Here is a 26,343-nt window from a genome sequence, read left to right on the forward strand (position 1 = left end):
AACAAACAGATTTGTCCTGGAAAGGGTTAAACCGGGTGGCTCTTTGGAGGCAAGGATTCTGAGGCTCTGTCTAACATACTTTGGACATGTTGTAAGAAGAGACCGGTCCTTGGAGAAGGACATCATGCTTGGGAGGGTGGAGGGACAGCGCAGGAGGGGAAGGCCCTCTACAAGGTGGATTGATTAGGTGACTGGGGTTATCAAGATGGGAGTGTCAGAGACAGTGCGATTGGCAAAAGACAGAGCAACAGTTTAGGGCTGTTGTGCATAGGGTCGCTATGAGTCGCAAGAGACTCGATGGCACATAACAACAACAACAACATAAGATATACCACTATAATTTAAAAATCATGTTTCTAAGAATACCTAATGACCTAGGCAAATTATTTAAAGCAAAATCTTGAAATGCATCATTTACATTGTATGCCTGACAAAAATGTAACGTGCTCAGGTACAACATGGAATGCTAATAACCCAGAGGTGCTTCAGAACACAGACCTGATATTCTGCTGCTCTGTGCAGAAGTTCTACTCGGCAGATATGGGATAGTCATAAGGTGGATAACCATTATCAACAAGTTAGAAGAAACAGAGAAATATTAAAAGAGGGATAATCAGCAAAGACCAATCTTGTAAAAAAAAATGTTATGGGAAATTATAAAAAAAGAACTACTCTAGAGTAAAGGAAACTAAAGAAACATACCAACTAACTATACACAGTAAGTGATCCTTGATTAGATCTTGAAACAAGAAAAAAAATTTAAAAATTATTAGGATAATTGAGGATATCTGACCTGAAAATTAGAAAATTATAATACTCAACTTATTGCTGTCAAGTTGAAACCAACTTACAGCGGGCCATCTAGTAGATTTCCAGAGGTTAAAAATAGTAAAGGAGGAGAATGCCCATCTTTCTCTTGAGTGTAGGATAATAATCAACCCCAAAATCAGACTCACTTCCACTGAATAACTTCTAGCTCTTGGTGACTCTCAGTGTGGTTTCCAAGGCTGGGTAAATCTTTATGTGTGGAGACTGCCCATTTCCTTCCATGGAGTACCGGGTAGAGTTGAGCCACCAACTCTGCAGTTAGAAGTCCAGTGCTTTGGATTTTGTTTTTTTACACACACTTTAAGGTATCTTTTATTGTCTATAGTAGTGCTCAGATAAGTACACATAATGTTTTGGGGTTTTCTTAAATTTTTTTTTTATTCTTTCATTGTTGCATATTTTCCTCCTTCCCCACTCCACTCCCCTCCCTAGTCCACTTTGCAATGCACTTCTAGTTCCAGACTGCTGTTATACATACGTCTAATCATATATCCCCTTCAGACAACTGTTCCCCTCATCTGTTCCAGTGCAGTGTTCATTATCTATCCACTCTTTTCCTGGTCTCCCTGCAACCCTCCCCATGCCAGTCCTAGTTTGTAATAGTGGTATTATGCAGATATTTCACTCAACATAATGTCTATCAGGGTCACCCTGTTTTATTACCTTTTATAAGGTCACTGTTTTTCAATGCTGTGTGAATGTACCATAATTTTTCTATCCATTCGTTTGTTGATGGGTCCAGTGTTTTTCTGTTTACTTGAAAAACTTGAAAATTAAAATGTAGGAAAGCAATGGTAGAAGAAAAAAACAACACTAATTTATATGCATATGTATACGCAAAGTTTTAAAAATTGCAAGAGATTTAACTCTTGGAAACTGAGGGACACAATGCTAACTTCTTTTTACTATCTTTAAAACATCCACTTTTCCAAATTGCCTGCAATGAACAGATATCTATTTCATAACAACAACAGTAATTTTAAAAGCTCAAGCTATTTTTTTAAGAAAAAAGATGAAGTAGAAGAGACAACTGACCACATTTCCTCACCATCTGAGCCTCTGTAAAAGAGAGAGTGATGCTTTTCTCTATGGTTAATCAATAACACATAACATTCAAAAAATTGTGCATTCAAGAACATAAACATGACTCTGGCATACTCTATGATTTATAAAGGGAACTCGGATAGCCTAGTGGTAAGGAATTGCTATGCCAACTGGAAGGTACACTGCTCAGGTGGAGAAAAATGGGCTTCTCCTCGCCTGTGGTTTAAAGCCTCTAAAAAACGCTGTGGAAGATCGGCTGAGTTGGTTTTGACTCAAGCAAGCCTAACAACAGCTATGGCAAAGTTTTTAAACTCCTCCTCACACACTTTGGGTCTGTTTTCAGGAACCAGTCCTTAGCAAGGTGGGATGGTCTGTGCAGAAGACGCCGGGTGAGCTGAATTTGACACAGTAACTGGTGCAATGGAGTCAGGTGTGTCAGAGACAGGGTAAAGGTGCAGAGATGCTAAGGCTGGCTCAGGACAGGGTATGGGTGCAGAGCCGTTGTTCATAGGGTCGCAATGATTCATAGTCGACTCAACAGCACATAACATTTATAAAATTCAACTCACTTTGGACAAGTATCAATAGAGGAAAATGAACATAAACACGGCAAAGTACTAAAGAAAATCGACCTGTGCAAAAGACAAACTGCCTTTATATCTCAAAATAAGTACCACATGTAGAATGTTATTTTCCCAACCTAAAGAATGACTTTAGACTATTTTAGTTAACCAAGTTTACTGGATAATCTGTATTACCAGAACCTAGAAATACAGAAGGCTGTTAATAAAAAAAAAAAAAAATCTCATTCATTTAGCGTTGACACACTATGCAGTTGACTACAAAGAGCTTTCTTTGAACCCACCCAGCCCAAGAGCACGATCTATACAAAGCTAATTTTCGTTTAAGCATAATCAATCTAATCTGATGAATTCAATCTCCTCGCACAGCTCATGCGTCTATAACTCGGTTTAACAAAATACTGGGCGCCTACCAAACCCCCGTGCAGCACGGTCCTCAGCAGGTGACAAACATTGTTTCAAGAAGGGATTGAGATACCCAACTTTTCCAAGGTCACTCAATCTTCAGGGAGAAAGGGGTTTTCGCTTCGCCGCCTAAGCAGATGGCCATGGAGTCACTGAGCTGCTCCCTGCATCTTGCGAATAAAGACTCAAAGCTGAAAAGGCAGACAAGCCTAGTCCGCACACCGCTTACCTTGGACTAGTAAGGGTCTGAGAGGATATTAATGCTGTGGAAGTTTTGATGTTGGCTAAAACTCTTCGGCAAACAGCTGCCAAACAGGACGCAGCCATTTTTCCACATACCTAAGCAACTCTCGTTTTCGCCAACAAAGGGTTACTTCCGCTGCTTCCAGCCATTCGGACGAGAGGAACGAGGAAATAGCTTGCCCTCACTCAGCATGGCCTCTTTTTGCCTTCGCCCTCATTGTTGAATTGACTCGTTCCATTCCCATTACTCCCCGCTCTTCTTCCGAGTGCCCGGAGTAGCTATGGCTGCCATGAGCTTACTGCAGCGGGCTTCGGTCACGGCATTGGCGGCTCTATCGGGCCGCCACCTGGGAACCCGACTCGGACTCGGAGGGCTCCTCACTCGTGGCTTTCCGAAGACTGCCGGTGGGTACTAGCCTTTGGGAGGAGGCACGAGCAAGGGGCGCAGAGTGAGAGGTGGAGGACCTTCCGAGTGACCTTGGTGGGAGCCGGAGGGGGAGAAATTGTGAGTTTGGGGCTTGAATGGAGAGGCAGCATACATGGGCTGTGTGAGGAGATTGAAGTCATCAGATTAATTATGCTTAAGCGATAATAAGCTTTGCAAAACACTGTTTTTCACCACTTCGATTGGCCCTACTTTGCCGGTGAAACTAAACCCAGGCGAGGATAGAAATAAGAACCTTTTATCTCCAAGACACCAGAGTTATTGTATATTCCACCTGCATTAGGTTCTTCCAGTCTCGCAAGATGAGCAGTCATGCTGGAGCAGCCCACTGATGTTAACGGTTAAATAGAGGCTCAGAGCCAACTAGGCATATTTTCAGAGGTTCAGAAAATGTGTTCCGTTTAATTCTTTTGAAGTCAAAAGAAGATGATGGTTTTAATGAGTATGGGTTCATGAATCCAGGCAGCTTTTATATGTTTTCTGTTTATGCAGTCCTAAAATACAGTTTTAAGTAATTTTTTACAAAGACAAAAGTACCCAGGATCCAAAAGAGTGAGTTTTAATGCTTCCCCTGGAGGGCCTTTTGGAGTCTATTGGAGACTATAGCTGCTTTCCAAAGATAAAATAGCATCACATCAGATGCTTTATATTCTGTCTTACTGTCTCAAAGACCTCTAGTCACAATGTATTAGTTACAATTCATAGACATGAGAGATGCAAATGTTACAAAAATAATGCACCTTGAATAAATTTACTATTACTTCTAATAACAGTTGCCAACACATTTATTTATTTATTGCATACTCACTATGCACCAGCCACTGTTTTAAGACTTTGAAAAGAATTCATCTTCTTGATCAGAAATATTCGGTAAGTAACTTACCCTATTTAGTATTTACCCTATTTCAGGAACTGAAACTTTTCAACCAAAAGACCTTGTGTCAGCCTTACTATCCTGTAACTCTCCTTCGGTAATTTGAATTGTACTATTTCACATGATGAAACAATTGCAGAGAGACTGATGCAAAGGATGATTGGTATTTAATAGTTTTCTAGCAGGAATTTTAACATGTTACAGAACTACCTATGCTAACATTTCTTGATAAAAATCTTTAAAGTAATTTTCTGTTGCACAGATCCTCTCTAAATCCTGCTCTAGTACAATTTAATTAAACCTAATGTTGTTGTTGTTAAGTGCTCTTAAGTGTACTAAGACACATAGCTACCCTATAAACAGTGAACTGGGCCCTGTCCTATCCTGTGCCATCCTTATTTTCTCTGATACACTTGAACCCACTGTTGTAGTTACTGTGTCAGTCCATCTTACTGAAGGTCTTCCCCTCCTTTGCTGACCCTCCACCTTTCCAAGCATGAGGTTCTTTCCCAAGAACTGGCCCCTCTTAATGACTTGCCGTAAGTATATGAGGTGAAGTTTCACTAGCCTTGCCTCCAAGGAGCACCTTGGCTTCACTTTCCCCAAAACATGCTTGTGTTTCTTTTAACAGTCCGTAGGATATTCAACACTCCTTTCCAGCACCTTTTGAGCACAACTCAAAGGCATCAATTCTTTTGTCCCAACTTTCAGATCCATAGCAAGTGACTGAGAAAACCATGGCTTGAGTCAGGCACACTTTAGTCTTCAAACTGACATCTTTGCTCTTCAGCACTTTGGAATGGTCCCTCCACTCCAAAAATAGCAGACTTTCCAATGCAACATGTTTTTTATTTCCTGGCTGCTGGTGCCAGGGATGTTGACTGGATCCAAGCAAGATGAAGTCTTACAATTTCTGTCTTTTTTCTGTTATGATGTTGCCTGTTTGCCCCGTGGTGATGATTTTTGCTTTCTTTTTGTTAAGATGTTACCCATACTGAAAGCTGTGATCTTTGATCCTCTGCAGCAGCTGTTTCAACTCCTGCTCACTTGCAACAAGTAAGGCTGCATCATCTGCATAACAGTTTGTTGATGAGTTGTAGAATAAAATTTCACTAGCCTTGCTTCTCAGGAGCACCCCTGGTTGCTTTTCTCCCAGACATTTGTTCTTTTGGCAGTCCATGGGACATTCAGTACTTTCTCCAACAGTAAAACTCAGATGACTAGGTCACTACAACTGCCTTGATGAGATACTTCCAGTGTGTAGATGCCATAACATTGCTTGCAAAAAATGAAGATGTCCTCACAACTGGACCAAGAAGCAACATTGCAATAAGTAGAGAAGAGATTGAATCAAGAATGTCATTTTTCAGGGAGCTCTGGTGGCCTAGTAGCAAGAAGCTGCACTGCAATCCTGAAGGTGCGTGGTTCAAATCCATCAGATGTTCTGCTGGAGAAGGAGGGGCAATCTCCTCCTGCACCAGTCGGATGCTATTCAAAGGTACACAACAACAACAACAAATGCCATTTTTCTTGGACACACAATTCCCATGGAAGCAGAAGTCAAGAAATCAGAAGACAAATTGCATAGGGCAAATCTGTTGCCAAGGTTCTCATTAAAGGGCCAAAGAACAAGGATGTCAGTTTAAAGTCTGAAGATGTGCCTAGGGAACTCTGGTAGCCTAATGTTAAGTAGCTGTACTGTAATCCCAAATCCACCAGCTGGTCCAAGGGAGAAGGTTGGGCAATCTCCCCTTGTGCAATTAACTGCCTCCGAAAACCTGCTGGAAAGTCATTATGGCTCAGTTCCAACTCAGTTGTACACAACAAGAAGCAACAAAAAGTACCTGATGCAAGCCATGGTACTTTCAGGTGCTATAATTTTATGCTTGTGGAATTTATACAGTGATTTAAGAAGAACCAAAAAGAATGACTGATGCCTTTGAATTGTGGTGCTGTTAAAGAGTATATGGTCTACCAAAAGAACCAACAAATATGGGTTGGGAGAAATAGAGTCATTAGGCTCTTCAGCGACAAAAGTAGTGTGACTTCATTTTACATTTTTGTTGTGCTTTCAGGGAGGGTCATTCTCTAGAAGAGGATATCATGTGGAGGATGTGAGAAGATGAGGAAGACCCTCAAAGAAATAGATTAACACAATAACTGCCGCAGTGGGCTTGAGCACAGTGAGGGTGGTGCAGGATTGGGCAAGATTTAGATCTGTATGAGCTAAAGTGGACAGGATATCACCTAACAACTAAGTGAAGAGAACTTAAAGCACTTGCTGCAGAAAGACCAGAGACTGCAGCCTTCAGTATGGATTACGTCTCAACATCAAGAAGATCAAAATCTTCACCACTGGGCTAATAGGAAACATGATAGATGGAGAAAAGATTGACATTTTTGCTTGGATTTATAATCAGCACTCCTGATACCACAGTGAGGAGATCACAAGGCATGTTGCGTTGGGAAAAATCTGCTGTCAAGGACCTTTCCTAAATGCTAAAGTGCACCTGAATCAAGCCATGGGGTTTTTTTGTTTTTGTTTTTGTTTTTTTCAGTTACTTGCTATGCATTTAAAAGATGCATGATGAATATGGGTGACAGGAGAAGAATTAATCCCTTTGAGTTGTGGTGATGGGGGAAAATACAGAATAGCCATTGGATTGCCAAGACACCAAACAAGTATGTCATGGAGAAAGTGCAGCTAGCATGCTCTTTGGAGGTGAGGTAGTGATGCCTCATCTCACATACTTGGGTATGTTAGCAAGGGCTCAATGGGGTCTTGAAAAAGAATATGATGGAGGGAGGAAGACCCTTAGGGAGGTGGATGGACACAGTGACTCTTAACAGTTGTTGTTGTTGTTATGTGCCGGCGAGTCGTTTGCGACTCATAGCGACCTTATGCACAACAGCCCTAAACCCTGCTCTATCCTGCGCCAACCACACTGCCCACTGCCTCTGACACACCCATCCCCATTACCCCAGTCACCAAGATAATCCATCTCATAGAGGGTCTTCCCCTCCTGCGCCATCCCTCCACCCTCCCAGTCATGATGTCCCTCCAAGGACCCGTCCCTCCTGGCAACATGTCCAAAGTATGTCAGACGAAGCCCCAGAATCCTTGTCTCCAAGTTGTTGCTTGGTTTAATCCTCTCCAAGATGAATCTGTTTGTTTTCCTGGCAGTCCATGGTACATTCAGTACTCTTCTCCAGCACTACAGCTCAAAGGCATCATTGCAAAGACCATGGCCTGTATCAGGCGCACCTTAGTCTCCAGAGAGACACCGTTGCTCTTGAGTACTTTAGAGAGGTCCCTAACAGCAGACTTTCCCATCGCGATACGCTTTTTGATTTCCTGACTGCTGGTGCCAAGAGTGTTGACTGTGGAGCCAAGCAAACTGAAGCTGTGAACAATCTCAGTCTCTTCACCATCCATTCTGACACTGCCAGTTGGTCCAGTGGTGAGAATCTTTGTCTTCTTGACATTGAGCCTCAGTCCATACTGAAGGCTGCAGTCTTTGACCCTACGCAGCAGGTACTTCAGGTCCTCCTCAGTTTCAGCAAGCAGGGTTGTGTCATCTGCATAACGCAGATTGTTGATAGATCTTCCACCAATCCTGATGCCACGATTCTCCTCATAGAGCCCAGCCTCCCAGATAATCTGTTCTGCATACATGTTGAAAAGGTATGGAGACAGGATGCACCCCTGGCGTACGCCCTTCCCAATTTTGAACCATGCGGTGTTACCCTGCTCTGTTCTGACTACTGCCTCTTGGTCCAAGTATAGGTTTTGCATTAGCACAATTAAATATTCTGGGATTCCCATTCTTCTCAGAGTCAGCCACAGTTTATTATGATCCACTCAGTCAAATGCCTTTGCATAATCAATGAAACACAGATAGACAATGTTAGAGTAGTGAAGTGGAGCAGGATAGGGCAAGATTCGGATCTGTTGTTTATAGGGTTGCTATGAGTGGTACTCAGTGATACCTAACAGCAACAGAGTTTTACAGAGGTAGACCTCCAGCCTTTCTCCTGAGGAACAGCTGCTAAGTTTGAACTGACAACCTTTTGGTTAACAACTATGTACTTAACCTTTATGCCACCAGAGTTCCTTCAGTTTTCTAGTATTATTTACCGTCAAGTTGGAAGTGACTCATAACTGACCCTCTGCACTAATTCTTTTTAATTATATTTCATACATGCATATCTGGCTTTCAGAGATAATTTGCACATGAAACCTTTGCTTCCACTATAGAATGAAAGATTTATGTTTGCCCTTTGACCTTTTTTTCTTTTCCCCCTCCTTTTTGTGTGGAGTTGGACCACCTTGGTTCAAATCCTGGTTCGAGAACTTAGTGGCTTTGTACCTTAGGCTGTCATATCTTGGAAACCAAGCGTAAGCAACGACATCTGGGGAGAGAAGAGATTAAATTCAAAGCCAGAGTATCTTAACCTAACATCTTTACCACCAGAGAATTACAATATTTTATCAAAAGGGTGACGTCTTTTAGGTGTTTTAGGCAGATCTTTCTGAAAGCTGTACAACCTACAGGGGATGTTTGCAACTTAAGCCAGTGAACTGATAGAGCATGTGAAGAAATGGAGTTTCAATCATAGACTCGAGGCTTTGATAGCTGATGAGTGAGGAGTAGGCATAGGGAAGATGATTGAGAGTTTTGTGTCTTTGAGACACAGTAAATTCCTTCATTACCTTATTTGATCATTGCAGATTCACAGTACCCACAGACTCAGTGACTTTCCTTAGGCCACTGCATTTAAAAAAAATTTTATTGAAGCCTTAAATTCTCTTGGAGGTGAATCAACTCAGATGCGTGGTGTGGTCATGTGTGAATGTGCCCTATAGAGTATCACCAGGTGTTTCTTCTGAGGGGTGTAACTCTGGTGGTGTAGTCCCTAGGGAATTGTACTGATGAAAGTTCAAATGGGCAACTTCCTCCCAAGCAATTCACAGCTTCTGAAAACCCACTGGACAGTTCTGACTTGACAGCAGTGAATTTGAGTTCAAGGTGGTGTTTTCTTCTTTGGGACCTCTGGGTGTGGACTCACTTCCACCCTTTTGGTTAGCAGCTGATTGTGTTGACCTTTAGTACCAACCAGATTCTCCGTTGAGACTTTGTTAGTTGCTGTGGAGTCAGTTTTGACTCAAGGTAAACCCATACACAAAGAGTATGGTTTTAGAACCATATCTCTAGGCCTGTCTCCAAACGAGTCTTTTGGTGGGTTTGAACTGTCATCCTTTTGGCTAGTAGTTGAGCATTTAGTCTGCATTACCCAGGGTTCTACATAATAAATACGTAACAGAAATGCAGGCTTTAGAGAAAGTAGAAGGCTATTTATTGACAGGTGGACGTTTCTTGATTTCCAGAAAATCTAGTAGTCCCTTTGATGTAAGCAGTGTTCACTCTAATATTTTTTACATCAAACAAATTATGAAAGCTCAGAACATCTGACTGGAGTTTAATGTTGTTAGGGAAAAGATTTTACAGCAGTTCTAGTAATAAGAGTTTTAATGATGACTGTTGGCTGCTTAAGAGTTGGAGGAAAAGCAAGCAGTTTGCATTACTAACTGCACTAGTTTTGTTTCTTTGTTACGTTTTTCTGCCCTGGTGGCATGGTAGTTAAAGCTGCTATCCAAAAGGTCCTTGAGCTCTGTCCTCTCCTGTGCCATCTTTATCACATCTGACCCACTTGAGAACATTGCTGCAGTCACCGTGTCAGTCTATCTCATTGGGAGTCTTCCTCTTTCACTAACTTTCCACCTTTCCAGGCATGATGTCCCTTTCCAAGGAATAGCCTCTCCTAGCAACAAACTCAAAGTATAACTGATGAAGTTTTGTCATCTTTGCCTCCAAGGACTCTGGATCCACTTTTCCTAAGACATTTATGTTTATTCTTTTGGCAATCCATAATCAGTACTTTTCTCTAACATCACAACTCAGTTTCTAACAAGTTGCAAAGGGCTTAGACTACCTTCCAAGAACTCCAGGAAAGAATATTCAAAGAAAACCTCAGAGTAAATTTGCCTCTGGTGACAGAAATTGCACTGCCAGCCCAAAGGCAGTTCGACCCCGCCAGCTACCCTGTGAGAGAAAGATGGGCCCTTCCTCTCATGCTATTTACTGCCTCTAAAAAACCTAGGAGAGGGTCGACTCTGAGCTGGTTCCAACTAGACAACAATCAATTCTAACTGGGGGAGGAGGATTTTAATATTGGGATATTTGTAAAGAACAAAGGAATTTTGCCAAAATAGAGGATAAACGTTTGCAGGTACTTAAATTCCTACTGAAGATTGTTGTGTTGTTGTTAGGTGCCTTTGGGTAGACCATGAGTCATGAGGACCCTGTGAACAACACATTGAAACTTTGCCCTATCCAGCATCTTCCTCCTGATTTCCACCATGCCTGAGTCCATTGATAGTCACTCTGTCAATCTGTCTTGTGTTAAGGGTCTTCTTCTCTTTCACTAGCCCTCTGCCTTTTCCAGCATAATGTCTTTTTCTAAGAAAGAGCCCCTCCTGACAACATGCCGAAAGTATGTGAGGCAAAGTTCCACCATCCTTGCGTCTTAAGGAGCACCCTGGTTGCACTTCCTCCAAGACAGATTGGGTTGTTCTTTTAGCAGTCCACAGTGATACTCAGTTCTCTTTGCCAACTCCACAATTTAAAGGCATTGATTCTTCTTAGAGCTTTCTTATTCCTTGTCCAACATTCAGATGCATAGGAAGCAGTAGAAAATACACTTGGGTCTGGTGCACCTTAGTTTTTAAGCTGACACACTTACTCTTTAGCATTTTGTAGAGGTCCTTAATAGCACATTTTCCCAGTGCAGCACATCATTTGTTTTCTTAACTGTTGCCGTCACGGGAGTTGATAGTGAATCAAAGTAAAATGAAATAGTTGACACCTTGTTTTTCTCTCATCTGTCATGATGTTGCCTATTGGTCCAATGATGAAGACTTTTGTTTTCTTGATATTAAGATACAATCTATACTGAAAGCTGTAGTCTTGAACTGACAATTAGTTCAGTAAATATTTTTTAAATTGTATTTCTTTTTAATTGTTAGACACTTCCATCTAATGTATATTAATGTATATTGCCTTGTCATGTGTCTTGTCATAATTTAAGTTAAATTTCTTCCTTTAGAAATATTAGCAAGTACTTGTCAGATGTAAACATACCTGACCTGCCAAGAATATCTTACTTCTTTGCTTGCTGCTAAAATAAATTGAAATGATTATTTAGCTATTTTATTAACATCATTTAATGAGGAGAGGTGTAGTTTATAACATTGATTATCTTTGTATAAAGATGTGCCCTAAACATAATATTGAAATTAGGAAAAATATTTAAACTTTTCAGTTCATATTAAACTTTTATGTGTGTCTATGCAGAAGAATATTGAATTTACCATGGACTGCTAGGAGTACAAATAGGTTCATCCTAGAGAGGGTAAGACCAGATTGCTCCTTGAAGGCAAGGATTCTGAAGCTTCCTTTGATATACTTTGGACATGTTACCAGTACTTGGAGAGGGACATCATGCTCAGAAGGGTAGAGGTTCAGCACAAGAGAGGAAGACCTTCAATGAGATGGATTGTTTCAGTGACTGGGGTAATGGGGTAGGTGTATCAGAGACAGTAAGATTGGCACAGGTTAGAGCAGGGTTTAGGGCTATTGTACATAAGGTTGCTATGAATCACAGGTAATGTGATGGCACATAACAACAACATGGTTTTGTATTAAAACCTTGTCTATATTAACCTGTAGCAGTGTACCTGCTGGAACTTTGTATAACAGGGAATGTTTTCCTGTTTACAGCTCCTGTTCGACACAGTGGAAACCATGGGAAAAGACTATTTGTCATCAAACCTTCTGGATTCTATGACAGGCGTTTTTTAAATTTACTAGTGAGTTAAACACTTTTACTGAACTGATCTCTTTACAGATAGGTTGGGAATTTTGGACGTTTCTTTTTACCTGTTTGGGAAACATATTTAATAGACTATTTTATTTCATAAATTCATATTTCTTTTCTCAGAAGATACTGAAATGTTACTAAAATATGTTACTCAATCTTTCCATAATTAAGCAAACTTTTAAGAAAATTATGGCAGTTAAAGATAAAACTTGAATCATTCCTTTCTTCCCAAGATAATGGAGTTTCAAAATTAAATCAGTGTAAAAAGAACAAGATTTGCAAAGTGAAAACTTTGAAAATAGATTCATTTCAGAATCATTTCAGTTATTTGTATAACTAAAATATTCTTTAAGTTATAGAACTCACTGAAATATTTCTGTATATAAAGAGCTCCTTGGTTTTTAATTTGTTGTTGTTTTTATGTGCTGTCAAATTGCCTGTGACTCAGAGCGACCCTATGTACAACAGCTCTGAAGCCTATCCTATACTGAGCCAGTCTCACTGACTCGGACACATCTACCTTTATTACCCTAGTAACTGTATCAATCCATCTCATCTGGGGTCTTCCTCTCCTGCACTGTCCCTCTACCTTTTTGAGCATGATGCCCTCCTCCAAGGACTGGTCTCTCCTGGCCACATGCCCAAAGTATGAGAGATAGAGCTTCAAAATCCTACCCTCCAAGGAGAAACTTGGTTTCATCCTTTCCAGAAAAGACCTATTTGTTTTCATGGTGGTCCATGGTATGTCCCAGACTCTTCTCCAGCACCACAACTCAAAGGCATCTATATATATGTTGCTTTTTATAGGAGCTCTGGTGGTGCTGTGTTAGTTACTCTTTCATCTTCTAACCAAAGTCAGTGGGTCAATCCTACCAGCTTTAAGGGAGAAAGATGAGGTAGTCTGCTTTTGTTAAGATTGACAGCCTTGGAAATCTTCTCGGCCTTGTCCTGTAGGGTTGCTCTAAGTCAGAATCAGCTCAGTGACTGTGAGTTTAATGTTTGCTTTTTCATTTTGGTTGCTCTCTTAATTTGTTTACATATTTTCTAAGCATTATTATGAAATCAAGAATATTGATTTTTTTTCTTTTTAGCAAGTAAAGCATGCCCATTTGCAGTTATAATTTAGCAGCAGTATAATAATCACATTGTCTTTGTGTCTCAAGACTATCAGAACAAACTGTTTCTAAAGCAATAAATCACCATGTGAGCTCTGTGCGGTCTCCTCTTGTGCTTATCACCCCCCTTATTGAAGTCCTAGTTTTCTTGCATAACCAACTCCTAGCATGGTGATGGAAATTTCTCTGGTACTTTTATTCCTCTTCTTTATGTAAAATTTTCTAATCTTAATTACATTGCTATAACCAAAAGATGAAAATCCATTGTTACTGTTAATCACATACTGTATTATATCTGTATAATTGCATAATTAAAAGCATCATGCTTCACTGATGTTATTTCTGGTCAATCGATTTTTTCCTCTACATCCCTCAAGTTACAGACTTTTCTTAATTCTTACTTTTCCACCTTCTTTCTGGTACTAAATATTAAAAAATCAAACCCAGCTCACTGCCATCAACCCAAGTCCAAATCATAATTACCCTCCCTTGGACTTCTGAGGCTCTAAATCTTTACACCAGAAGATGCTGCCCATATTTATCGTGGTGAATTTGGACAATTGGCCTTCTAGTTATCAACCAACATGTTACAGATTATGCCAGTAGACTCTGTGGTACTAAAATACCTTTGCTGCTGTCAGATTAAGCTCAATTTGAGCTTGGATTACCCATCTTTCTCCATCTTGGCCTTCATGTTCAAAAGCACAGTTCCCTTCTGACTGTGCCATCAAAGCCCCTTTATTATAAATTTTTTTGTTGTTGTTGTTTACTGTCAAGTCAGAACCAACCCATAGCTGACCCTCTGGCAGGTTTTCAGATGCAGTTCATCACATGGGAGGAGACTGCCCATCCTTCTCCTGTAGAGCGGCTGGGGGCCTTGAACTGCGGTCCTTAGGGATTGCAATGCATCTTCTTGCCACTAGGCCACCAGAACACCCTATATAGACACTTAAAAACTAGCCCCCCAAAAATCAGTAATTTGATACTACATTTCCAATTTGGCTAATTTATTTTATAAGAAATATAATAATACATATGAGAGTAGTGAAAGAGAAAGTTAGAAAATGGTCATGTGAAAAAAAATTTTTTTTTCTTGACAGAAATTCTACATTTTGTTGACTGGGATTCCAGTAGCAATTGGCATAACTCTGATAAATGTATTCATTGGTAAGTCCTCCACAGTTTTAGTTGGTAAATTTTAAAGCATGTGCACCTTACTAAAAGTGAAACTATAGCTGTTATATATCAAATAACAAGCTTAAGCGTGGAGATTTAATTTTAAGTATATAAATCTTCATCTGCAATAGTGTGAAATGTGTTTTTAACATACCTTGTGTTTTGCTCCAAAAACCTGTGGGGGTCATTGCTTCCATGTAGAGGCCACACAGAAGGCTTTAGAAAGCCTCTTCTTCATCATATCCCTATACCAGCTTTGATGAATCTGAGGAAGAGATTAAAAAGAGACAGAAAGAGAGAGACTGAAAGAGAGTTGTGTTTTTTAAAAAAAATCTGTCCTGCAATTGGTAAAATTATAATCATCTTTTAAAAAATACAGTTGTCAGTCACTGGAAACATTAGATTTTTTGAGAAAGTCTATCACAGTACTTCTTGAACTTTGCATATTGAAATGTTGTGGGATTTCTTTGGTTTTTTTTTTTAATTTTTGTGTGAGTGTACTGTCAAATCAGATCAGACTGGTACAGGAGGAGATTGTCCCTCCTTTCCCGGCAGAGTGAAATGTTTTTATCTAGTAGGAATAGAGAAAGCCAGAAGGAATGTCTTTAGATAATTCCTTTACACCAAAGACATCAAAAATATGTCTAGTGAATGAATACCTCACTGATTTTAACCAGATTGAAGTGAACTTAGAACATCATATTTCTGTTGGTTACAAAAAAAAAGAGTTCTTTGAAACGACAAGAAGTTGATCTTTAAGCTGGTTATAATTTGATCCAGACAGACCTTGAAAAAGCATAGTGTTCAAGCAGACTTTTATTAGTTGAGCTAAACTGTAATTTGATCTTAAGACTTAAGGGGATAATTTTGGCTTAAAGTTTAAAGATTATTTCAGGGAAATACTGTAAACATCTGATTTTGAAATTGAACATTGCTGTCTTCTCTTATTAGGTGAAGCTGAATTAGCAGAAATTCCAGAAGGCTATATCCCTGAACATTGGGAATATTACAAGGTTAGTATAAGACATTAAAAATGTCTTTCTGTCAGGTTTCTTGTCAATGCACTGCTAATGTCTTTATTAAGCAATTTAAAATTTTTGTATTAGTTTTTGATACCAAGTAAATAGATGATCCCTTCTCTCTCTCTCTCTCTCTCTCTCTCTCTCTCTCTCTCTGTTTTATAAGCAACTTCTCTCAGTACTTTTTTCCCAGTGCTTTCATTAGTCCAAGTTTCTGGTTTTCAAAAGAATGACCCTAAAAAAAAAAAAGAATGACCCTGAAATGTGTTCTTGACCTATCCAAGTAATGTTATTCTTAGATGACTTCAAATCAAGTTAGAGCAACCCCTTGAACCCTGTGCCATCCTTGTCATCACTGACATACCTGCTGAAGTCATTATGTCAGTCTCATTGTGGATCTTCTTCTCTTTTGCAGAAATAGAAGTCATAGAAAATAATAGTCATATTTTATCCTAAGTTCAAAGTCATGGGAGAGATCTGACAGAGTTGACTCTTGTACAACACAAAGGTTAGGGATTCTAGCCTCCAGAATAGTCTAAAATCCCAGTTTGACTGGGATATAGTTGACTCTTTTTTCTTTTTCTTTTTAGTTGAGATTTTAATGAAAGTTTATAGAGAACTTGGATTTCCATTCATTCATTGTTGCACGTTTTCCTCCCTGTCCACCCGCTCCCCCAGTTCACTTTTCTCTTTGGGAAAAAAAAATTCTTCCATTGTTTTACAATTCCCCACCTCACTCCTCTTTACTATGCAGCTCTTATTCTGGACTGTTGTCATAAAAATAATACCTAATCATATATTCCTTTTAATCATATATTCCTTTCTCACATCTGTTTCAATGCAGTGTACGTTATTTATCCCCTCTTTTTTTAGTTTCCCCCCAACCCCAATGTCAGTCCTGTTTTATAACAGGGGCATTATGCAGTATTTGTCCTTTTGTGACTGAGCTATTTCACTCAGTATCCAGGGTCACCCATTTTGTATAATACTTCATGAGTTCCTTGTTTTTCACTGATGCATAGAATTCCATTATGGAATAGACCACAGCTTCCCTATCCATTCATTTGTTTATGGGCACTTGGGTTATTTCATCTCTTCACTACTGTGAACAGTGCAGCAATAAACATGGGTATGCATATATCTGGTTGAGACAGTTGACTCTTAGACACTTGAACAGTTTTCACATTCAAGATTTCTAGGTTCAAGATACATAGATATATTTTCCCCTCTTATTGCTATTGTGGTGGGTTCACATGTTACAAATATTCATATAAAATACATTGTGATGCTAATCATCTCCATAAAACAGTTCACCTCTTCGGTAATTTTAGGCAATAAGAGACGAACTGTTCACAGAGCTGATTAATGTCATGTGTTTAATAAGATGGTCTTAAATACAGAATTGATGTTTATTATCTGAACAACATGTTTAGAAAAGAAACATTCCATTATTAGATATTTTGGAAGAGATGAATCATATGGTTTATCTTTGCTAACTGATGGAAAGAGCTCTTTTTAGATCATCAAATTGTAGATCTGGCTCTTAGACTTACACTTAAGACATTCAGCTTAATTTAATGGGTGAGTGTGCAGTCTTCGGAGTTAAGACAGGCCAGGTTTGGGTCCAAGTGCCACTTCTTACTAGCAGTATAAGTTTGTAGTTTCCTTATCTCTACAGTTGGGGTAAAAATAGCATCCATCTACTGTTTAATGTTTAAAATAATGAAAGTTGCTGGCATTTAGTAGATTTGGTAAACCATAAGAAAAGCCAAATATTGTTCAGATTTCAAATGACTCCTCTCTTATAGCATCCTATCTCAAGATGGATTGCCCGTACTTTCTATGACTGTCCTGAAAAGAATTATGAAAAAACAATGGCTGTCCTTGAAATTGAAGCTGAAAAGGCTGAGCTACGGTAAGTAAAAAAAAAACAAAAAACAAAAAAAAACCAAAGCGAGGGGCAAGAGGAGGGGAGGTGCAAGCAAGAAAATTCTTATTTTGTGTTGCAAACTCAAAGAAAGAAAATTGTTTAAGACTGTTTGAACACTATAGGATGCTCCATGTAAAAAAAATGAAGGTAGAAAGGAGACTTTACCTAATTGAAGATTATGAATTGGAGACTAGGAGTCTTTAGTCATTGTTAGGTGCCGTCGAGTCACTTTCAGCTCATGACAGTAGTTCCTGCTATTATTGCTGTACTGTCCTCACAGCGTTGCAACATCTGAGCTTATTCTTGTTGCCATTGTGTTACTGCTTCTTTGTAAGGATCGTCCTTCTACTCTGCTTTCCTACTTTTCTACGCATGATGTCCTTCTCTAGCAATTAGACCCTGCTGATGATGTATGCAGAGTAAGCCAGACTCTGTCCATACTTTCTCCTAAGGGCCTGTGCAGTGTACAGGACTGATCTCTTTATCTGCCTACTATCTCTGGTAAATAGAACGTTCTTTGCTAACACCTGAATTTGAATACATCATTTTCTCTTTGATCTTCTTTTCTGATTGTCCTGCTTTTGCGTGCGTAAGTGTTGATTGAAAATACCATGTCAAGGCACACTTTGGTTATTGAAGGGACATCTTTGCTTTTTAGTATTTTAAGGAGAGTTCCTGAGTGTAAGATGTTTGTTTTCTTAGCTGCTGTTTTCATGGGCATCATTTGTTGATCCAGGTGAAATTAAATTCTTCAGAACTTCAGTTTCTTCACTGTTTATCATGATATTATTTATGAGGATTTTTGTTTTCTTCACATTTAATTGTAATCTGTACTGAAGCATGTAGTCTTTTACCTTCTTCAGTAAATGCTTAAAGTAGTCTTTATTTTCAGCAAGCAAGGTTGTGTTACCTGCAATCACCTATTCTTAAAAGAATCTTTCTCCCATATTGATGCCAAGTTCCTTTTCATATCATCTCTCTTCTCTGATAATTTAATCAGTATGTTTTTGTTGTTATGTGTCGCGTCACCTGCGATTCATTGCAACCCTAAGTACAGCATGGTTGTTGATAGTGGATCCAAGTCACATTAAATCCTTGACTACTTTAGACTTTTCTCCCTTTATCATGATATTGGCTGTGCATCCAGTTGTGAGGATTTTTGTATTCTTATTGCTGAGGTGTAATCTGTACTGAAGGCCATAGTCTTTGATCTTCTTGAGTAAGTGCTTCAGGTCCTCATCACTTTTAGCAAGCAGAATTGTGTCATCTGTGTATCATAAGTTGTTGATGAATCTTCCTCTAATCTTGATACCACATTCTTCTTCTATAGTCTAGCCTCTCAGCATACACATGGAATAGATATGGTTTCATATTCTATTTGATCATATTTCTTTGGAATGGACATAGATACATATCTCTATCAGTTGGTTAGTCTAGTAGCAACAAAATCTTCCAGAAGACGTAGTCAAGTAAGTGCTTCCAGGAGGAAACTCTTACAGGTAAGAATCTCTGGAATGAAAACAAATTCTCTTTAATCCCCTTCCACAATTTTCTTTACTCTTGCAATTGTATCTTTAAATGTGACCTCTGTTAAATAATTTCTTTTGCATATTCTTAGGGAGAAAAGTGAATGAAAAGCTTATAGGTGTTTAAAAATACATTCATACAAGTGGGTTAATTTTTTAAGTAACATTCTTTTATATTTTTTATTTATTTCACATAAGATACCTGTTGATATTTCCATAACATTTATCTAAATTTTGTATGACTGCAACATATATTTCATTAGGTAAATCTTAATATTTTTAACTAGTTTCCCATTTTGGTATTTATGTTCTTCCTACATTTGTGCTGTTTTGCATAATACTCTGGTGACTATCTCATATTTTCCCATGCTTATGCAGCATCTCTCGGGAACTCTGGTAATGTAATAGTTAAGATACTTGACTGCTAACCAAAAGGTCAGCCATTTGAACTCACCATCTGCTCACAGGGAGAAAGATGAACAGCTTCCATAACAATTACAGCCTTAAAACCCTGAGGAGCAGTTTCTGCTTTGTCTTATAGGTTAGAATTGACTCAGTGGTGTGCAATAGATGTAGAATATAAGTTTCCAGAAGTGGTACAGATAAGCCAGGTGGCATACACTTGTTAGTTCTGAATCGGTTGCCAGACTCTTCTTGAAAAAATTACACCACTTGTCCTGTCCTTTCACAGTACATTCTTTTTCCTATGTCTCCCTGTCCTTATTGCCATACTTCTTGATAAGTTTCGTTTTTCAAACTTAAGCATCTTTGCTGATATAATAGTTTAAAAATGTTATCATCATTTCAGGTTTGGATTTCTTTGTGAAGCTGAGTATTTTTTTCCATGTATCTTTTGGTTGTTGTTTCTCTTTCTTTCTCTGTAAATTGCTCATTTCATTTGTGCAGTTAGTAAATGAGCCCCTTTGCAGCTTAGCCTAAAGTTGGCTGTTTGTTTTTTGTGTGTGTGTGCGTGTACCGTCAAATCAGATCTGACTGGTACAGGAGGAGATTGTCCCTCCTTCCCCGGCAGAGCATCTGGTGGATTTGAACCGTGCGCCTCTGGGATTGTAGTTGCAGCTCCTTGCCACTAGGCCACCAGAACTCCCCTAAGTTGGCTGTTTTTAGGCATTAAAGTTAGCCCCCTCTGATCTTCAGCTACCTTAATTATGGTCTTGGAGATCACCAACAGCTCTGAGCTTAGGATAAGAGAAAGAGTGCTTCCCACGCTGGAGCAAGACCCTAGTTAATGGTGGTAGAGAGACTGTGCATTGCTACAGAGATTGTGGAGAAACCATGGCAAGTTATAAGCAGAGGAGCCCTGTGTTAAAGGTTTTTGCTGTTCTTGCCAGATGCTTAAAGAAGCTGACTTACAACTGCTCTGAGGCAAACCTTGCTGGATGATTGGGATTTAACTACTGAACTGAAACCAGATCCAGGACTAATTGAGGAATTGTGCCTTAGAACTTGGGCTAAAACCTGGACTTGTTTTGGGTGATACTCTTTTTCTTTCCCTACTCTCCAACTTAACTTTTCTCATAAACTCCATTCTCCATCCACAACTGTGAGTCAACAACAAATAAAAGAACCTCCTGCTGCTGATATAGCTCTAGAGGGACCATGGGTCTGGGCTCTCTGCTCTTTAGCTGCTTTCTGCTCTGGGACAGTGAGGGGCTGGCTCTCACTCCCTATGACCCTTTCAGAGAGCCGTTTACTGCCCTATGTCCCATTTTTTCTTCTTTAGACACCCTCTTTTTTTAGTTGTAGATATATTTTTCCAACTTGTCATTTCTCTTTGGGAGTGTTGATTTTTTTTTTTTTTTTTGCAACAAGCAAGTATTTTTCTTTTGTGATAATGATATTGGTGTTGTTAGTTGCCATTGAACCAGCAGTCTCACACAGAACTTGCTTCATATTCGTGTTAGTCATTTTATACATATATTCATTTCAATTATTGCCACATCTTCTATTATTTAAAAATTAAATATAACAAAATGTTTTAATATACCCACTCCTGTTTTCTTTTGCTACCTTTAAATTTGAACTAATCAGAGCATAGTTTACATATAGTAAATCTCACCCACTATCACTAATAAATTTTTAATCCAGTTGTGTACTTGTGTGATCCCTGCCACAATTGAGATCCTTTTGATCACCCAGATGCTTCAGGCCATTACCGATCAGCTTTCACCTCATCCTCTTTTTCTTTTTAGATTTATTATTAATTTCAGTGAAAATTTATAGAGACTTTGGATTTCCAGTCATTCATTGTTGCACTTTTCTCCCTTCCCAACCCTCCCCCCCACCCAGTACACTCCCCTCTTGGAAAAGTAAAAGAAAAATTCTTTCATTGTTTTACAATCCCTCCCCCCAGGTCCACTCCACCATGTAGCCTTCTCTCTAGACTCCTGTCATGACAAAAAATACCTAATAACATACTCCTTTTAAAACAGTTTTCTCCCTCATCTGTTTCAATGCAGTATACATTATTGAACCCATCTTTCTTTCTCAGTCTCCCCCCAACCCCGATGTCAGTCCTGTTTTACAACAGTAGCACTATGCAGTATTTGTCATTTTGTGACTGACGTATTTCACTCAGCATAATGTCCTCCAGGATCACCCATTTTGAATAATATTGCATGAGTTCCTTGTTTTTCAGTGCTGCGTAGTATTTCATTGTGTGAATATACCACAGCTTCTCTATTGTTTGTTGATGGACACTTAGGTTGTTTCCAACTCCTTGCTGCTGTGAACAAAGCCATGATTAACTGGGTGTGCCTCTCATCCTCTTTTGAGCTCTAGAGCTCATTAAATTGATAATGATAATGAGAAGTACTAAATCACAATGTTGCTCTCCATTTGTTCCAGGTTGAAGGAGCTAGAAGTACGAGCATTAATGCGTGCGAGAGGTGACGGACCCTGGTATCAGTATACAACTGTTGATAAGGCACTTATTAATCATTCTCCAAAAGCAACTCCCGACAACTAATCTTATTTTTTTCCAAATACAAAGTGTATTCTCTCTTGTGAGAATAAATTATAATAAATCTGTTCTGTATTTTTTTTCTCTCTGCAATGAATAAGCTCCTCATTGCTCTCTTTCTCAGTACTGGTGCCAATTAAGGCTTTTGATTTCCAAATTTTTACTTAATCTTTTATTCACTTAACTACTGAAGGCAGCTAAGTGTCAGGGAGTGTAACAACTTGCACACATTTGTGTTATGGATTATTCAGTGGTACTTAGGATTTTAAATTGCATGAGAAGTATCGAATCCATTTTTTAAATAACTCCATAAGAAAAAAATATTTGAAAATGCCAATCTTTAAAGTTTATGGTTTTCAGTTTTTAATCACATGTATTTGTTGTTGCTGTTGTTATGTGCTGTCAGATCACCTGAGACTCTTAACGACCCTAAGTACAACAGCTCTGAACCCTGCTGTATCCTTGTTGTCACACACCTACCCCCTTTACCCTGGTTACCAAGTCAGTCCATCTCATCGAGGGTCTTCCTCTCTTGCACTGTCCTTCCACCCTCTCAAGCATGATGACTCTTTCCAAGGACCAGTCCCTCCTTGCAACATGTCCAAAGTATGTCAGATAAAGTTTGAGAATCCTTGCCTCCAAGGAGCAGCCTGGTTTCACTCTCTCGAAGACAAACCTGTTTGTTTTCCTAGCAGTCTATGGTTAATTCAATAGTCTTCTCCAGCATAACAGCTCAAAGACATTAAGTACTTTTAAAAAAAATCTAGTGTATATTTTTCCTAGATGCAGTCTTTTAAGATTCCTTACAGTGCTTTTTTTAAGTAAATACTGCAGAAGTTGTTGCGTGGGGTAAAATGATTGCTTATAGATCAAGCATTTACAGTACTGTGTTAAAGATTTTTTTTTGCATATTATTTAAAAGATGATGTTGTGATTCTTGTTGTATGTCTGATGTTGTGTATCTGATTCTTTTAAATAAGAAGTCTATGGTTTAAGGATAGTTAAATACATACTTAGTATTTACAGTAATATGCATTTAAAACATTTATTTAACATATTTACATATTAAAAAAAATAATAATTTAAATACTCAAAGGAGCCTGTTAGCTTCAAGCATTGATTTTCAAGCCTGTTATTTCAAGCCTATCATTGTATTTGTGAAAGGAAAAGTAAACCCAGGTCTCTCTAAAGTCAGGCCAATGGCTGTACAATGTACTCACTTCAAGGCCAGTTAGAGAATTCAACTTTGCTTTCTAAACAAATGAGACAGGAAATAAAGGCTCCTGGGTGGGTGCATTTTCTTATTTCCCCAGAAGAGGACTGCTATACTCTCTGTGGAAGACAAATTCATAACTGACCCTCTAGTAGGTTTCAGGGGCTGTAACATTCATTGCCCCTCTTTCTCCCAAGGAGCCAGTGGTAGATGTGAACCTCCAAGAAGCACAGCAGGCTATACTATCAGAGCTCCCTGCCACATTCTGATATTCATACATTTTATGCAGAAGATTTAACTGCAATCTAAGAACTCAAACCAAAACCATTGCAGTTGAATAGATTCTGACTCAACAACCTTATAGGACAGAGAAAAACTGCCTAAAGAGTTTTCAAGACTGTAAACCTCTGTAGAAGCAGACTGACTCATCTTTCCCCCATAGAACTTGGGTTGAAACTCATCTTTTCAGCTGGCTGTCCAGTGGTTAAAATAACACCATATAGAATGATTGTAAACCACTATCTGGAGTGGGTCGAGGGGCTTCTTGCAAACCAGTTGTTGTTGATAAGTGCTATTGAGTTGAATACAATTCATAGTAATCCTGTGAACAATGAATCTGAACCCTGACCCTCTCATCTCTGACCAGCTTGAGTCCTGTAACAGTCACTGGGTCAGTCCATCACGTTGAGGGTCTTTCCCGCCTTAGCTTATCCTCCACCTTTCCAAGCATGGTGTCTTTTACCAAGGCCTGGCCCCTCCTAACTAACAACATACTCACAAAGTGTGTGAGACAAAGTTTCACTATCCTTGCCTCCAAGGAACACTCAGCTTGTAACTTTTCCAAGACATTTGTTTGTCCTTTTCATTATTCTGCAGGAGGAGTTGAAAGAAAGCAATAATATTTCTACACCAATGTTCATACCAGCATTATTCACAATCACAAGAACATAGAAACAGCCCAAATATCCAGTCAAAATCAAATGAATTGAGAAATTGTGCATTCATATGGTGGAATACTATGCAGCACTCAGGAGCAACGATTTTGAATATTACTACTTAACATAAGACAGACGTGAGAACATTGTGCTAAGTGCATTAACTCAGTCTCAGAAGGACAAATACTGCGTTAGACCATTATGTAGAAATAGATAACTGGTAAAAGGTGTATGAGGATCCAAGAGGGGGAGGGTGGGAGCAGAGGGCTGAGGATAGGCAGGTGGAAGATCACGGGGTCACACAGTTTGGTAGGTGGAGGGAGGGGATAAGGGAAATGAGAAAGATCCAGCAGGAATCTGAAAAGATGGGGAAATAGTGGGCATAGTCCAATGGTGATTATAAACACAATTTATGGGAATGTTTGTAAGAATGTGAATGAAGGATATTATAAAGCACAATATATATGAATTTTGTATACAAACCAATTTAAAATATGTTTTTAAAAGAATAATAATATATGAGACCTTTCATTTTCTAAGAGTAAGAAAGCAAGTAAGCATTTAAAGTAGTGACTTTAACTGATGCTGCATATGTATATATCTTTTTAAATTTTTTAAGACCTTGCCTTTCATTTCACTCCTTATTTTACGCCTTTTTTTTTCCTTTTTTTTTTCTATTATAGTGTAGTAAAAGATCAACATGGAAAATATTGTAAGAAATGCTGGTAATCTGACCACCATAAAAAATTTAGAGAACTTTTTTTTTGTCTTATTTTTACACTTAGCTCATACCAAAAAAATGAAGATGTTGAATTGGCTTTTTTAACATTATGAATGTATTTTCTTTAAATCTGTAATAAAGCTAACGTGTGTGTGTGTGTGTATGTGTGTGTGTGTGTGTGTGTGTGTGTGTGTGTTTGTTTCTACCAGTTTTTATGCAAACATATTTCCAGTTTTAAAAACTCTTTTTATTATGTATCAGCTCACTGCTGTGGAGTCAGAACTGACTCTGGCCTGATGCTCCGTTGGGTTTTCAGGGCAGAGGAGATTGATGGTAGGAAGCTGCTGGTGGATTCAAACTGTCATAGAGGTGTAGTCTTTGGCTTAGCAGTAAAACTCCCTGTTAGGCTAAGAATCAGAATGGAGGTTGAAGCTCAACTCAGAAATCTACATCAGGACATTTTCCCAAACCAAAACTCAGAAAATCCTGTGTCAGAGTATTTTCCAAAACCAGAAACTTTGTGCACCAATGAGCTACTGCAATGTCAACTCATCTCACAACCCCCTAAAACACACTTGCTAAGCCCCATATAAGCCCCCCTAAGCCCAACCCTCAGTGTTACTCCCCTTGCTGAGTAGCCCAGGGTGCAATAAACGTGAGAAATGTTTCTGCATCAGCGTGGTTCTTGGCTTCGATCTGAAACCTTTCATCTGGTGCTGAACCTGGGCAGGAGAACACCCAAACTGGATGATCCCTCCTGGTCAATTGGCCCTTCAGATGCCTCCTTCCTGTGCCTGCTGAGAACCTGCTGACAGCAAGATCTCCCTACAGGTAAGTGGAGATTCTTTGAGTCTAACTTGACTCGTTTTCTCTTTCTCAAAGTCCAGGCCTGGCAGAGTAGACTCCCCATGTCCCACCCCTGTCAGCATCCTTTGACTGGATTTGGTGACTTTTCCCATGGAGTCCTGTCTGGCACAGGGGATGCACTTGCCTTTCAGACTACTCTCTTACTCTCTGCCCCTGTCATGGGTTCTGACCCATCTAAGCCATCTAAATCTACTCCCTTAGGCTGTCTCCTTGCCAACCTTTGGCCCTTGGGATTGGAGGAATATGTCAAACCAAAAAACTTAAGCTTCGTACCCAAACCTTTCGTTCATAGGGTCGCTATGAGTCGCCTACGACTCGACAGCACTTAACAACACAGACAGAGACCTAGTGGACAGAAAGTGATGCTACCAAGCCAAAGGTGAGTGACTCTAATCCGCGGCCCTGCCTGTTTTAAGTTGGCCAAACATTCCTCTAGGTCGTATAGCCCTCGTGTGTTTACTTGCCGTACAGAGGTAACGTCGTGGCTGTGAAGCTGAACT

General features: G+C 39.3%; 2 protein-coding genes across 5 annotated transcripts in view; one reads left to right on the plus strand and one right to left on the minus strand.

Annotated features, from left to right (window-relative positions):
* MRPL47 (mitochondrial ribosomal protein L47) overlaps nt 1–3,185 on the minus strand; it is a 26,510-nt gene extending 23,325 nt beyond the window's left edge. For all 3 annotated transcript variants that reach the window (XM_006884029.1, XM_006884028.1, XM_006884027.1), the window contains exon 1: nt 3,088–3,185. In XM_006884029.1, the coding sequence (XP_006884091.1) occupies nt 3,088–3,185 (98 nt within the window). The remainder of the gene's footprint in view (nt 1–3,087) is intronic.
* Nucleotides 3,186–3,382: 197 nt separating this feature from the next.
* NDUFB5 (NADH dehydrogenase (ubiquinone) 1 beta subcomplex, 5, 16kDa) lies at nt 3,383–22,113 on the plus strand. 2 transcript variants are annotated; one of them, XM_006884030.1, is made up of 6 exons: nt 3,383–3,506; nt 12,262–12,350; nt 14,577–14,643; nt 15,604–15,665; nt 17,480–17,586; nt 21,993–22,113. In XM_006884030.1, the coding sequence occupies exons 1-6, from the start codon at nt 3,383–3,385 to the stop codon at nt 22,111–22,113; spliced, it is 570 nt and encodes a 189-aa protein (XP_006884092.1). The 2 variants fall into 2 exon arrangements, with proteins under 2 accessions (XP_006884092.1, XP_006884093.1); XM_006884031.1 differs by lacking the exons at nt 12,262–12,350; nt 14,577–14,643.
* The last annotated feature ends 4,230 nt before the right edge of the window (nt 22,114–26,343 follow it).

The sequence above is a fragment of the Elephantulus edwardii genome, unplaced genomic scaffold, assembly GCF_000299155.1.
Source record: "Elephantulus edwardii isolate Elephantulus edwardi_28Jun2011 unplaced genomic scaffold, EleEdw1.0 scaffold00031, whole genome shotgun sequence".
NCBI lineage: Eukaryota > Metazoa > Chordata > Mammalia > Macroscelidea > Macroscelididae > Elephantulus > Elephantulus edwardii.